The sequence below is a fragment of the Molossus molossus genome, unplaced genomic scaffold, assembly GCF_014108415.1.
Source record: "Molossus molossus isolate mMolMol1 unplaced genomic scaffold, mMolMol1.p scaffold_m16_p_10, whole genome shotgun sequence".
In the NCBI taxonomy this organism is placed as follows: Eukaryota; Metazoa; Chordata; class Mammalia; order Chiroptera; family Molossidae; genus Molossus; species Molossus molossus.
In genome coordinates, this window is record NW_023425345.1 from 3,337,076 (window position 1) to 3,351,958 (window position 14,883).

The 14,883-nt window shown below is 43.0% G+C and overlaps 1 protein-coding gene across 1 annotated transcript; it reads right to left on the reverse strand.

Annotated features, from left to right (window-relative positions):
• Nucleotides 1-709: 709 nt before the first annotated feature.
• Nucleotides 710-2,383, reverse strand: LOC118624162 (histone deacetylase 2-like). The gene is made up of 2 exons (XM_036252194.1): nt 2,109-2,383; nt 710-2,076 (listed from the first exon to the last, which is right to left on the reverse strand). Exons 1-2 carry the CDS (start codon nt 2,379-2,381, stop codon nt 883-885), a joined length of 1,467 nt encoding a protein of 488 aa, XP_036108087.1. The 5' UTR covers nt 2,382-2,383; the 3' UTR covers nt 710-882.
• Between the last annotated feature and the right edge of the window lie 12,500 nt (nt 2,384-14,883).

Below are 14,883 nucleotides of genomic sequence, written 5' to 3' on the forward strand. Positions count from 1 at the left end.
GGAGAAAGAAAGTGACTGCTAATGAGTAGGAGCCCTTTTATGGAATGATAAAAATATTCTAAAATTTATTGTGTGATAGTTTCATCACTCTCTGAATATACTGAAAACCATTGAATTGTATACTCTAAAAAGATATGCTTTTTGATATGTGAATTATATCTCAATAAACATGTCTTTAGCCCAGTCAGTGTGGCTCAGTGGTTAAGCATCAACTCATGCACCAAGAGGTTGTCGGTTCAATTCCAGGTCAGGACACGCCCAGGTTGTGGGCCTGATCCCCAGTGAGGGACATGCTGGAGGCGGCCAATCGATGTTCTCTCTCAGCGATGTTTCTGTCTCTCTCTCTTCCTCTCACTCCCTCTCTCTCTCAAAACCAATAAAGAAAACATAATAATAATAAGTAATAAAGCTGTTTTTATTTTTATTATTTTTTTGGTACGTGCCCTTAGCGGGAACCGAACCTGGGACTCTCTGGTCCGCAGGCTGACGCTCTAACTGCTGAGCCAAATTGGCCAGGGCTAAAAAACCTGGGGTTTTTTTGTTTGTTTTTTCCAAGTACAATTTTTCAATAAAGATAATTTAGCTGAGAAAGGACAATTACTTCTTTAATAGATCAGTTTTTTGACATAATAACTCACATAAATTTTAAATACTATCACATAAAGCATGGTGGAGAAAAGAAATTTTGCTTCATAATTAGAAACTCACACTAAAACTTGCCAGAGCAAAAACAAAAACAAAAAAGCCATTTTGAAAATAAATACAGTCCATGCCAAAGTAGTATAAAACGAAGCCAGAAGTCTTCAAACAGAAAACATTTTTCTTCCCAATATTTTCTCTTTTTTTATTTTTTGTCTTCTGAAAATGGAGAGACTTTTAAATTCAAGGGTTGCTGAGCTGTTCTGATTTGGCTCCTTTGGTATCTGTTTTTTCACCACTATTATCCTTGGATTTATCTTCTTCCTTAACATCAGCTCTTTTGTCTTCTGTTTCCTTCTTGTCTTCTTCAATTCTAGCTTTCTTTGCTCCTGTCTTATGATCAGCCACATTTCTACGACCTCCTTCTCCTTCATCCTCTGAATCTGAGAATTCTTCATCACAAGCTATCTGTTTATCTGATGCTCGAATAGAAATTCTCTTGTCGGGATCTTCTCCGTCTTCATCTCCACTGTCTTCATGGACAGCATCTTCTGGAATCGCTTGCCTTTGGACGCCAGGTGCCTGAGGTAACATGCATAAATTTTCAAATAAACGCTGTTTTATCTTTTCCATATATTCTGGAGTGTTCTGGTTTGTCATATTTGAAGGACTAATATGCAGTTTGAAGTCTGGTCCAAAATACTCAAAGTAATCATTATATGACAATTCATTGGGAATCTCACAATCAAGGGCAACTGCAGTCTCATATGTCCAACAGCGAGCAACATTACGGATTGTGTGTCCACCTCCTCCAAGCATCAGCAATGGTAAATTGAAAGTTTTTACAACTTCTACACATTTAGCATGACCTTTGACTGTCAGATTGAAGCAACTAAGTCTACCACCAGATAGTGAGTCTGCACCACACTGTAACACCACAGCACTCAGTTGATACATCTCTATCACTTTGGAGATAATAGGCTTAAATATCTGTCCATATGATTCATCATCTATACCATCTCTCATTGGAAAATTGACAGCATAGTATTTGCCTTTTCCTGCACCAATATCTCTCAAGTTTCCTGTTCCAGGAAAGTATTCCCCATATTTATGGAATGATACAGTCATTACACAATCTATCATATAAAAAGCTTCTTCAGCACCATCACCGTGATGGATATCATTATCAATATATAAGACTCTCTGATGATACTTTAGTAATTCAAGGATGGCAAGCACAATATCATTAACATAACAGAATCCTGATACTTCTGATTTCTTAGCATGATGTAATCCTCCTGCCCAATTAACAGCCATATCAGTTTGTTGTCGGTTTAACTTCACAGCCCCAGCAACTGAGCCACCAATTGAGAGCTGACAAAACTCAAAGAGTCCTTCAAACACTGGACAATCTTCTCCAACATTAAATCTCTGCATCTGCTTACTATACGCAGACAAAATCTCTGCATCTGCTTACTATACTCAGACATGTTATCTGGTCTTATTGAACGTAGAAATTTTATGTACTCATCACTGTGGTACTTTGTCATTTCTTCAGCAGTGGCTTTATGGGGCCTATATATTTCCATTTTTCTATATAAGCCATAATTTAGCAGCAAGTTATGGGTCATGCGGATTCTATGAGGTTTCATAGGATGGCCTTGCCCATAGTAATAATTTCCAATATCACCATCGTAGTAGTAGCAGACTTTCTTTTTGCCGCCTCCCTGACTGTACCCCATGGGCTCCCGGGCCACCGCCACCTCCGGGCTCCTCCTCCTGCTGCTACTGCTGCTTCGGGGAGAGAAAAGGGCTGGGGCGTAGGTGGGGAGGCAGGCCGGAGGGAGGAGAGGGGAGAGCACTGGCAGGGCTAAAAAGCCTCTTTTTAAAAGGTGGGTATGCCCTGGCTGGTGGGGCTCAGTGGGTTGAGCATCCTCCCGTGTAGCGAAAGGTCACTGGCTCAATTTCCAGTCAGGGCTTCAGCCGAGGTTGCAGGCTCAATCCCCGGTAGGGGGCGTGCAAGAGGCAGCTGATTGATGTTTCTCTCTCCCCCTCTCTCTCTAAAATCAGTAAAAACATATTTAAAAAATATAATACATAAAAATAAAAGGTGTGGGAGAGGGGTGCTCTAGACATAGGAAACACTGAGAAACTCCATGTCTTCTCCAGCCCTCAGGGCACACATCTGCTCTCTGTCTCCCTTGTTGCCCTGCCTCCTGGGAAGCTCATCCAGCTATAGCTTGCCAACCATTTGGAGAATATTGGGGCTGCCCACTGAGAACCACCTGGAACACTCTTTGCTGAAAGTGACTTCCTGGAAATACCTCCGATGTCTGAACTGCAGTGTGAAGTCGGGTTTCTGCTGATTCTGCTGATGATGTTGGAGTCAGTATGAGGATGAGTTTACACCTTGGCTCTGCTGCTGACTTGCTGTATCATCCAGTAAGTCACCAACCTGCTCGGTGCCAAATGGTAACTTGAGGAAAATGAGCCCACTTTGGGATTCTCATTATTTTTGTTTATTTGTTTGTTTGTTTTTGAGGCACACTTACAGTAACTAACATTGATACAGACTCTTTACACACATGCCTTATCTTAGCTGACCCCATGGGACAGATATGATCCCCAGTGACAGATGTGGAAATGGAGTCTCAGAGAGTTGGGTGACTTTTCCAGAGTCACCTGGCTGGTAGGGTTAAGCTTTTAGATTCCAAAGTCTGCACTCATCCCTCTCCACAGGGTTCCCTTGTGATGACACTTTCTGCTTCCAGAATTCCCACTCAAAAAAACAACTTTCAGCCCTGGCCAGTTTGGCTCAGCGGTTGAGCGTTGGCCTCTGGACCAGAGAGTCCCGGGTTCAGTTCCCGCTAGGGGCACGTACCACATTAAAAATAATAATAAAATAATAATAATAATAATAATAATAATAACTTTCAGCCTGGCTGGTGTGGCTGAGTGGATTGAGCATCATCCCATGGACTGAGAGGTCCTAGTTCAGTTCCTGATCAGGGCACAGGCACCAGTTTCAGGCTGGATCCCCAGTAGGGGGCGTGCAGGAGGCAGCAGATCGATGTTTCTTTCTCACATCAATGTTTCTTTCTTTCTCTCCCTTTCTGTCTCTCTAAAAATCAATAAAAATAGCCCAGCTGGTGTGGCTCAATGTTTGAGCATCGACCCATGCACCAGGGGGTCATCAGTTCAATTCCTGGTCAGGGCACATGCCCATGTTGTGGGCCTGATCCCCAATGAGGGGCATGCAGGAGGTGGCCAATCAATGTTCTCTCTCATCAATGTTTTTATCTCTCGTTCCCTTCCCCTTCCTCTCTCACTAAAACCAATAAAGAAAAAAAAAGTTTTTAATCAATAAAAACATATTTAAAAATTTTTTTCAGTTGGTCTCAACCCCTGTGTTTTCAGCCCTTGGAGATGGCCCCTCTCTGGCTGTCCGTCTTTGGACATTTGCCCACTGGTGGCCTCTTCTCCACTTCAGTTCTGCAGCATCTGGATCCTGATTTTACTTAACTGCACAAGGCTGTGACCATGAGTAAATGTTTTCAGAAAGGATTGTCGTGGGGCAGAATGAGAATCTAGTTCTTTTTAGAAGAACTTCAATTCCCAATTTTTTATTAAGGCACACAGAACTCTTCACGATCTGGCTTCTACCCACCATCCCAGGCCCACCCTATGCTCAGTGTCATTCTTAAATATCTTAAGGTTTCCAGAAAGTACCGCAAGCTCCTACAACTTTTACACATGGTGACCCCTCAGATCTTTATCTTTGCTTGGCCACCTCCTAAGCTGTTCTGCAGAATGACGCTTTCCTCCAGGACGCCCCCCCTGCCCTCCCTTCTGCTCCTCACTGTGTCCTCCACCAAACATCTGGCATGGCACCTGTGGTAGCAGATGCTATTGGTGCCTCCCAGGTCACTCTACCAGGCTGCTGGGCCCAGCCTCCAGCTGCTGTGAACATTGGCTCCAAGGATCACAGCTACTCCAGCTGTCCCCTTGTGGAGGAACATCCTTGCCAGGGAGGTTGCCACCCACCATGAGCCCAAAGCCAAAGCTTGAAACAGAAGTGGAAAAGGCCATCAGGGGAACCACTCTGAGGTGCATCTGTGCTCCAGAGCCCAAGATCCCAAACCTCTGGACCAAGCTAAGGCTAGACCTGACCTGAGACCCCCTGCTGGCAATTCCTCCCTCAGAGATATTTTCCTTCACCACTGAATTCCTGCAATCACATTCCATTGTAATTAAGGATTTTCTTACTGTCTCCCACACTAGACTCTGCTGGCAGGGACCACATCCTATTTATTTCTGTGTCCTCACCTCCTAGCTGGGGTCCCAGCAAAGAGCAGGTGCTACGTGTTGAATTTGGTCCAGCTCCTGAGTGGTTATGAAAAGCACCCCATGAGACTCTGCACTGTCCTCTGTCTTCCTTTTTCTGTCTCCCTCCTTTCCTCTTCTCTCCTCCAGGATCCCCTCCTAACTGGGCCTTCCTTCTCGGTTCCTCCTCTACCTTTCCAAGTGACAAATTCCCTCTGTTCTGCTCCTTGCAACTTACATTTGAAGGAAAAAAATGTAAGCTGGAGGAGGACTTGGAAGAAATGGCGGGGCTGCGCACAGGGCAGACCTCACTGGCAGAGCTGGTCGGGGATGGGGGCTGTGGCAGCTATGAGCACACCTCCAGGGACTGGGCAACACGGGATCCTTAGCAGAAAACGCCCATAGCCTCTGTGGGTGGCCTTTTCTAATCACTGCTCTTGACTTTTCCCTCACTCTTTCTTTCTGTACATCTTAACTTCATAAATGCTCTAGGAGCCCCGGTGTTCCCACTCTTTCTCATTCATTCCCTCCCACTCGCAGCACCAACCCACGCCACAGGAGGAACGTCTTGCCTCAAAGTCTTATTAACTTTCCAGGCAGCACGCTGCTCACATAGGAGCTGAGTCAGTACCATTTCAACTGGCTGACAGGCAGGGGAGCAAGACTGACTCAGATGGAGCTGGGGCATCTTGGCAGAGGCCGACTCCATTTGCACAGAGCAGGCAGAGTAACAGGAATCAAATCTGCCCATGGAGAGGCTCCCCCTGGGCCAGGCTCTGGGCTAATGCTCCCAGGGTTAATCTCACCTAATTTCCTCAAGCCAACCTATAAATCAGATCTATTGTTTTTGCTACCCCATATCTTTTCTCCTTATTTCCATGGGCTTCCAGCAGTGTAACTCAGCACTGGTGTCCAGGGCTGTCAGAGCCAATGAAAAGCATTGAAACTCAGGTTAAAAATTCTGAAACAGCCCTGGCCAGTTTGGCTCAGTGGTTGGAGCATCGGCCAGCGGACCAGAGAGTCCCGGGTTCAGTTCCCGCTAGGGACACATACCACAAAAAAAAAAAAAGAAAAGAAAAGAAAGAAAGAAAGAAGAAAAAAATCTGAAACAAAGACCTTCCTTCCTTTTTGCTGGACTTGAGACAAGAGAGGATATGGAGGTTAGAGCTGCTGGCTCCAGCTTGCTACCGTGTGAAACCTGAGACTAAAGCCATTTCTATAGAAAAGAGAGAGAAAACTGGCCAGAAACTAATCCTGATTCTCTCCTGGAGTCCTGGATCCAGCCATACTTGAAGCTTGATAATACAAAGATTTGGGATTTCGGTGGCTCAATATACCCATTTCTCCCTGTTCTAGTCAGGTAGGAACAGGAACCAGTGTAACCTGATCCACCAACTCACAGGACAGGCCCCAGCTAATCGCTGGAGTCCCTGGCTCCCCCACATTGTGATTTTCCCTCAAGTGTGGAGGGCTGCAAGCCTGGCTCCACCCAGAGGAGCACCGATGTCTGAGGACCCTGCCTCTTTTCTCCACATTTTGGTCCTGCTTGTCATCACTGGGCTTTATTCCCACTCTTCTCTTGATGGCCACATGATGGCCACTGGCAGCTCCAAGTCCACATGGTCTTCATAGCTTGTGAAGTTAGAAGAGAGAGTATCTCTTCCTCACGACTATGGCGGGAGTCCCAGGGAGAACTCTGATTGGCCTGGTTTGGCTACGTCCCTATCCCAAGAGTATGGAGTACTTTGGTCAGAATTTGATTGTGTGGCCTCTTTGGGGGATGGGAAGGGATCAAATCCACTAAAAACACATGAATGGTGAAGGATTTCTGAGGAATAGGTGTGGGTTATTCCCCATAAGTTTCACTGGACTGACAAAATAAGTCCACTGGACCTCATATGTGCCACCTCCTGGCAACACGAACACTGTTGGCTAATCTGTCTCAATTACACTGCTTCTGGCTTCCAATAACAACCCAAAATTCAAGTGGGCTAAACAGTGAGGACATGTGTTATGCCACACAACTGAAAACCCGGCAGTGGATCAAGCTCCAGGAGTGGTACCATCAGCCACTCAAAATGCCATAGAGGCGCCAGGATTTTTCATTTCTCCCCTCTGCCTTTCTGTGTCAGCTTCATTTTCAGTCTAGTTTTCCTCCTGGTCACAGGTGGTTGCAGCAGTTCTAGATACCACCTCCAAATAACATCCTCAGTCTCTTTCTTAAGCACAAGAAAACCTTTACCCAACTTCCCTTTTCCCATTTGAGGGGGGGGGGGATGGAAGACTGGGAGTCAACCTTGAAGGTCACCTTACCCTCCTCCAAGGAGGAAGAGCCTGTAGATTAAGAGATTTCAACATCTAAAAATAACCTACAATGTGAGGGTAGAAGCAGAACATTTCTATATGCTATCAGAGTTAAGTTGTTATCAGCTTAAAATAGGAAGTTATATTTTATGTAAGCCTCCTGGTAACCACAAAGGAAAAACTTGTAGTAGACACAGAAGAGATTTTGATACGGGAGCCAAAGCATACAGCCACAAATGTCATCAAATCACAAAGGAAGTTGGCAAGGGAGGAAGTAAGGAACCAATCTACAAAACAGAAACAATTAAATGAAAATGTTCATAGCAGCATTATTCATAATAGCCCCAAACTGGAAAGAATCCAAATGTCCATCCACTTGTGAATAGACAAATATGTACCTTGGCAGATAATTATCTCCCCAAATGGAAATTTTCTCTATAAGGGAGTCTAGAACACTGGTTAAAGGACTCTGGAATTACTAGCTGGGTATCTTTAACATGTTTACTGTCCTGAGCCTCACTTTTTTTTAATCTGTAAAATTGAAATATGAATACCTACCTCCATAAGTCTAATGATAATTAAATGAGGCAATGTAGATAATATGCCTTAATTAGTGCTCAAAACTAGCATTTCTAGTGTCCATTTTACTTGAAGAATTAGGAGAAAGTCATACAATTTAATAGGGGTTAATTTAATTATGTGCTTTTATATGAAAAAAAACATGTCACACATATATGGTCACTTCACATATGGAAAAAAAAATGTATATTGACCCCTACCTCACATCATACTAAAAATCATTTCCAGAAGGATGACAGATCTGGAGCTAATATAAATAAATTCTTTTTTAAAAATTATTTATTTATTAATTTTTAAAAACTCATCTTTATTGTTGAATGTATTACAGATGTTCCCCCTTTTTTTCTCCATTGACCCCCTCCTCCCCAATCCCACCCTCCTCCTGCCTTCCCCACACTATTGTCAGTGTCCATTGGTTATGCATATATGCATAGCAGTTCTTGGGTTTATCTCATCCCCCCCTTTGAGGTTCATCAGTCTAATAACCAATTTGTACTTCTTAAAAATAAATTCTTTAGAGTAAAATATAAGCATATCTTTATGACCTTGGAATAGGCAGATCTTTCACAAACAGGAAAGAAAAAGAATAATAAATGAAAACAATATTAATGAACTATATTAAAACTAAGAACCTCTACTCATCAAAAGATACCATTAAGGAAGTAAAAAGAAAACCCACAAAACAGGATAAGATGTTCTCAATACATATATCTGATAAAGGTCTCAAATCCAGAATTTAAAAAGAATTCCTACAGACTTTTGGTCAAGATGGCGGGTAGGTAAACGCGGTATCCGTCCTCCCACAACCACATCAAAGTTACAACAAAACTACAGAACAACCATCATTCAAAACCACCTGAAATCAAGCTGAATGGCAGTCCTACAACTACGGAATTAAAGCAGCAGCCACATTGACACTGGTAGGACGAGCTGATCCCACAGCCACGAGTGGTGGATAAAAATCAGGAGGCTACCTTGGCTGGGAAGGTCCTCCCTGAGGACAGAGGGGTCCCCGTCCCACACAAGGTGCCCCGCTCAGGGTCCCAGTGCCAGGAAGAGAATCTCCATAACTTCTGGCTGGAAAAACCAGCGGGAACTGAGGCTCAGGGAAGCTGAAGCGGCTGGAGCCCCAGGCAGCTCCTTAAAGGGCCCACGCACCGACTTATTGGACTCTCTCCCTCTAAGCTTGAAGGGGAGGCAGCTCGAGGGGCGCCAGAGACATACAGGGAAGAACTGAGCTGTTTGGCACTGAAGCGAGGGCTGGAGAGGGGACTTTCTCCGGGACAAACGTGCTGTCGGAGGCCCTTGTTCCTTTGGTGAGCCCTTCCCTGGGGCGGCAGACAGTCACCATATCCGGGACTCCAGCAACCTGGCTCACACTGGTAGCCCCGCCCTGGTGATTCCCTGAGGTCCTGCCCCACCCAACTTTCAGGCCCACCCAAGCTGTTGCCAGTTGCTTCACCAACCATAGGATTGGCCTGTCTTGGATCCTGCTTCGGGTTTTCCTAAATTCTTTCAAACAAGCAGCATCTGGTCTCAGATAGCCCCATACCTCTCGTTAAGTAATACACAGAAACAAACACAGGGAGGCAGCCAAAATGAAGAGACAAGAAACACGTCCCAAATGAAAGAACAGAACAAAACTCCAAGAAAAGAACTAAGCGAAATGGAGATAAGCAACCTAATAGATGCTGAGTTCAAAATACTGCTTATGAGAATGCTCAATGAACTTAGTGAAGGCCTCAAGAGCATAAAAAAGGACCAGTCAGAAATGATGGATGCACAGTCAGAAATGAAGGAGGCATTAACTGAAATAAAGAATAATTTACACCGATTCAATAGTAGAGTATGTAAATCCAAGAAGCAAACCACTGATTTGGAATATAAGGAAGCAAAAACCGCCCAATCAGAACAGCAAAAAGAAAAAAAGAATCCAAAAAAATGAGGATAGTGTAAGGAGCCTCTGGGACAACTTCAAGCGTGCCAACATTCGCATCTTGGGGGTGCTAGAAGGAGAAGAGCGAGAACAAGAAATTGAAAACCTGTTTGAAACAATAATGGCAGAAAACTTTCCTAACTTGGTGAAGGAAACAGACCTACAAGTCCAGGAAGCACAGAGAGTCCCAAACAAGAATGAACCCCAAGAGGCCCACACCAAGACACATCATCATCAAAATGCAAAAGGTTCAACACAAAGAGAGAATCTTAAAAGCAGCAAGAGAAAAGCAGTTTTCAGTTACCGATAAGGGAGTTCCCATAAGGCTGTCAGCTGATTTCTCAAAAGAAACTTTGCAGGCCAGAAAGGAGTGGCAAGAAATATTCAGAGTGATGAAAAGCAAGAACCTACAACCAAGATTACTCTATCCTGCAAAGCTGTCATTTAGAATTGATGGCCATATAAAGAGTTTCCCAGACAATAAAAAGTTAAAGGAGTTCATCACCACCAAACCGTTATTATATGAAATGATGAAGGGTCTTTTTGAAGAAAAAGATAAAATATATGAACAAACAAAATGGCAACATATCTATCGACAATGGAATCTACAAACAAAATGAACAAGCAGAGCAGAAACATTCTCATAGATACAGAGAACATTTTGTTGGTTGCCAGTTGGGAGGGGAATAGGGGGAATGGGTGAAAAAGGTGAAAGGATTAACAAGTACAAATCATTGCTAGACTGACAAACCTCAAAGGGAAAGGGGTTGGGGGGTGGAAAGAAATAAACTAAAGAACTTATATGCATAACCAATGGACACAGACAATAGTGTGGGAAAAGACGGGAGGGGGGCGGGAGGGGGGGTCAATGAGGGAAAAATGAGGAACATCTGTAATACATTCAACAATAAAGATTAAAAAAAAAAAAAAGAAATCCTACAAATCGATAAGGAAAAGAGACAATCCAACAGAAAAATGGGCAAAAGACTTGAGCAGACACTTCACAAAAGAAGCTATCCAAATGCAGAAACATGAAAATGTTCTTAACTTCATTACTTTACTCACCATGGAAATGCAAATAAACTATGATATGATATCATTCTACTTAATTGGATAAAATTAAAAAGATAAAAAATATGAAGTCTAGACAGGATGTGAAGCATCAGAAACTCTCAGTGAGTAAAAATTGCTACAACCACTTTAGAAAGCTAATTGGCAGTAGATACTAAAGCTGAAATAACTCAGCAAATCCACTCCCAACAGAAATGTGTGCATGTATGTTAACAAAAGGACATGCATGCATGAGAATATTCATACCAGCACCATGTGTGACAATCCCACATGGAAAGCAACCCACATCAGCAGAAAGGATGAATTTATTGTAATTTATTCATACAATGCAATGAGAATGAACAAACTACAATCACACACAAAAAAGGCCTAATCTCACCAACACAGTTCTGAGCAAAATAACCCAGATAATTCCATTTACATAAAGAACAAAAATAGGCAAAACTAATCTATGTTGCCAGATGTCGATATGGAGGTACTTTGGGGTAGTGAATGGAAGGGGGCATGAGAGAGACTTCTGGGGTCCTTGTGCTGTTCTCTTTCTTGATCTGGGTGCTAGTTAACATGTGTGTTCTATTTGTGAAAATTCTTTGAGCTGTATAATGTTATGGTAAATGAACTTTTCTGTACACTTTTGAAGTATATATACTTTAGTAACAGGTAATACAACAAAAACAAAAACGATATAGTATGAAGTCATATTCAAAATATGCCTAAATAAGAGCCTTAAATTTTTTCCTTGCTTACTGCAGGCCTCTGGTTACTTGAGCAGGGGATGATGCTCTTTCTTCTATGAAGGTTCTTTGGTGGAAAAGTCTGAAAAGCTCCACTTCTATTTTCCCATGGTGAGGTTTTGATGTGCCATCTTCTGGAGTCCTCCACCAGAGAGCTTTGCCAGGGGGCTGGGTTTCCTGGCTTCTGTGCCATTGTCATGGGATTAGGGGGAGGCAAATGAGGCGTGGTAGGGTAAGTACAGGGTCAGATCCTGTCTGTCCATATTTAGAATTTTGTTCATGGTGGGATTTGGGGGGATATAAATTTTGATTTTTCAGAAACATTTATTTGAAATTTACATATCTTGCCCTGGCCCGTGTTACTCAGTGCTTAGAGCACTGGCCTGCACACCAAAGTTTCTTGGGTTCGATTCCTGGTCAAGGGCACATACCTGGGTTGCAGGTTTGATCCTGATCCCTGGGCTCTGGCCCAGGTGCCTGAGGGAGGCAACTGATAGATGTGTCTCTCTCACATTGATGTTTCTCTCTTTCTCCTCTCTCTCTTCCCCCTTCCTTCCCTTCTATTCTCTCTAAAAATCAATGGAAAAAAATATCCTTAAGTGAGTATTAACAAGAAAGAAATGTACATATCTTTTGTTGTTGTTGTTAATCCTCACCTGAGGATTTTTTTCCATTGATTTTCTTAGAAAGGGTGGAAGGGAGGGAGGGAGGGAAGGAGGGAGAGACATCAATGTGAGAGAGACACATCAATTAGTTGCCTCTCGCACCAACTTGACCAGGGCTGGAGATCAAACCTGAAACCCAGATATGTGCCCTTGATCAAAATCAAACCCGCGACCCTTTGGGCTGCAGGCTGCCACTCTAACTGCTGAGCCAAACTTGCCAGGGCAAATTTACCTATCTTGATTATGTGGTGGGTGGCGTCCATTTAAACTTCGTGTCTGATTGTCCTCACCCTAGATTATGACAGACTGACCAGCTTTTATATGAAAAAAAAAAAAAAGCGATTCTAGTTTTAATTTTAAAACAAAATCTTTATGCTCCCCAAGCCTTGAGAACTCGCATGGTTTACCAGCGTTGTCTATTCTCTAGTCTAGGGAGTAAAGAAGGGGCTACAGGTCTCAACCACCAGGGGGCGCTAAACAACACCTTATGAAGCCAAATCCCTGGGTAAGGACATCCTCCGGGAAAGACATTCTCCCCAGCCTTGATTCCTTTTCTCTGACAAAAACCCATCCATTTTGTGAATCCATGCCTCACTAAATGTGCCAGTATCAAGTAGATTCCAAATACATGAGCCAAATTCAATATAAGAGTATGCTTGGATTCTACCCCCAAAATACCCAAACAAAATAGTTATATTGGCTTATCAGAAAGCCAAAATAAAAGCTTATGGGGGTTGATATTGTCAGACGTGTGTTTATTATTTTTTTACTTATTGATTTGAGAGAGAGGGAGAGAGAAATATCAATTGTTGTTCCACTTATTTCTGTATTCATTGGTTGATTCTTGTATGTGTCCTGACTGGGATCAAATCTGTAATCTTGGTGTATTGGGACCATGCTCCAACCAGCTGAGCCACCCGGCCAGGGCCCAGACTTGTGTTTAAACCCTGGCTTGTGTGATGTAGGGCAAGGGATCTTGACAGAGTGACCAACCTTGATTTGACTGGGCTGTCCTGGTGTTAGCACTGAAAGTTCCTGCAAACTGGGACAATTGATCCCCCTACTTGCTTGACCCTCAGTTTTTCTGATATGTAACATGGAAATAATGTCAGTGTCTATCATTGGGAGAATTCAATGAGATGGATGATCATGTACATAATAGGTGCTGATTAAAAAACTAGCTTAGTTTTGTTATCAAGTAGTACTGTAGTTCCTATAAATCATTTAAACAGAACCCCAGCATTTGTATCACCTTTATCATGCATTCAATTCAATTTCAAAAATACTTACTGAGTGATTATTATATATTCAGGAATTGTGCCTGGCTGGTATGGCTCAGTAGTTGAGCATCGACCCATGCACCAAGAGGTCATCAGTTCAATTCTTGGTCAGGGCACATACCCAGGTTGTGGGCCCAATTCCCATGCAGTAGGTGGTCAATCGATGTTCTCTCATCGATGTTTCTATCTCTCTCCCCCTCTCCCGTCCTCTCTCTCTCAAAATCAATAAAGGAAAAAAAAAAGAAAAAGAAAAATTTTTAGTGGTTTAGAGGTTATGGGCACATTTTCAAAAACGATTGACAGTTTTCAAGGATGTTATAATTTTTAGGAGACAAGGAAGCACAGAGAGTGCCTTTACAGAGCATAGGGAAAAAAGTAATCCAAGTTTATTGCCACCACTATCATAGGTCCTTATTTTCTATGGGTGGATAACAGCAGTGATCTCCAAACTTATCTCCCCACTCCCATTTCAGTCTCCTATCCAATCAACGAACTACCAGGTAAATAGTCTTAAGACACAGTTTGGAGCTTGTTTTCCAAAGTCCAATACCAACTTTGCCTTGGCATTCTTTACTTTTTACAACAGGGCCTCAAACAAACTTTCAAGCTTTATCTCTCAAACAAAGAAGACAACTCCCTTGCTCAAACATGTCCCATGTTTTCCTTCCTCCATTATTACTCACAGTGTTCCTTAAGTTTGAGTGTCCTACCTCATTCCTGCCTGTCAAATATAAACTCCTTCACGTGGCCTTACTGGGTTTCCCAGCAGACATGGTTTTATTTCTACTGTCCTTACAGCATTGCTCATATTAGTGTAATTTATGGACCCTGTTTTGGATTGTGGGCAAGCATCGTCTATTTCACTTTTTTATATTTCCTCTAGTTCCTCGTGTGTAGCCCACAAATGTTTGTTGAATCACATCCAGAATGCTACTTCTGTACCCTGGCTTTGCTAGTTTTTAGCTGTGTGATATTGAGTTACTTAATTAACCTCTCTAAGTCTCAGTTTCCTCATCTGAAAATGGGGATCATAACAGGACCCACCTCGGGGTTTCCACAAGGATGAAATAAGATAATAAATGCACTTAGGGCCCTGGCCAGTTTGGCTCAGCGGTTAGAGCGTTGGCCTGCGGTCCCAAGAGACCCGGGTTTGGTTCCCGCTAAGGGCATGTACCTTGGTTGCAGTTTGTCCCCGGCCCTGGTTGGGTCGTGTGGGTGGCAGCCACTCGATGTGTCTCTTTCACGTCGATGTTTCTCTCTCTCTCTCTCTCTCTCTCTCCTTACCACTCTATATGAACAACAACAAAAATAAATTTTAAAAAATGCACTTAGGGTGCTTAGTATTGTGCTTG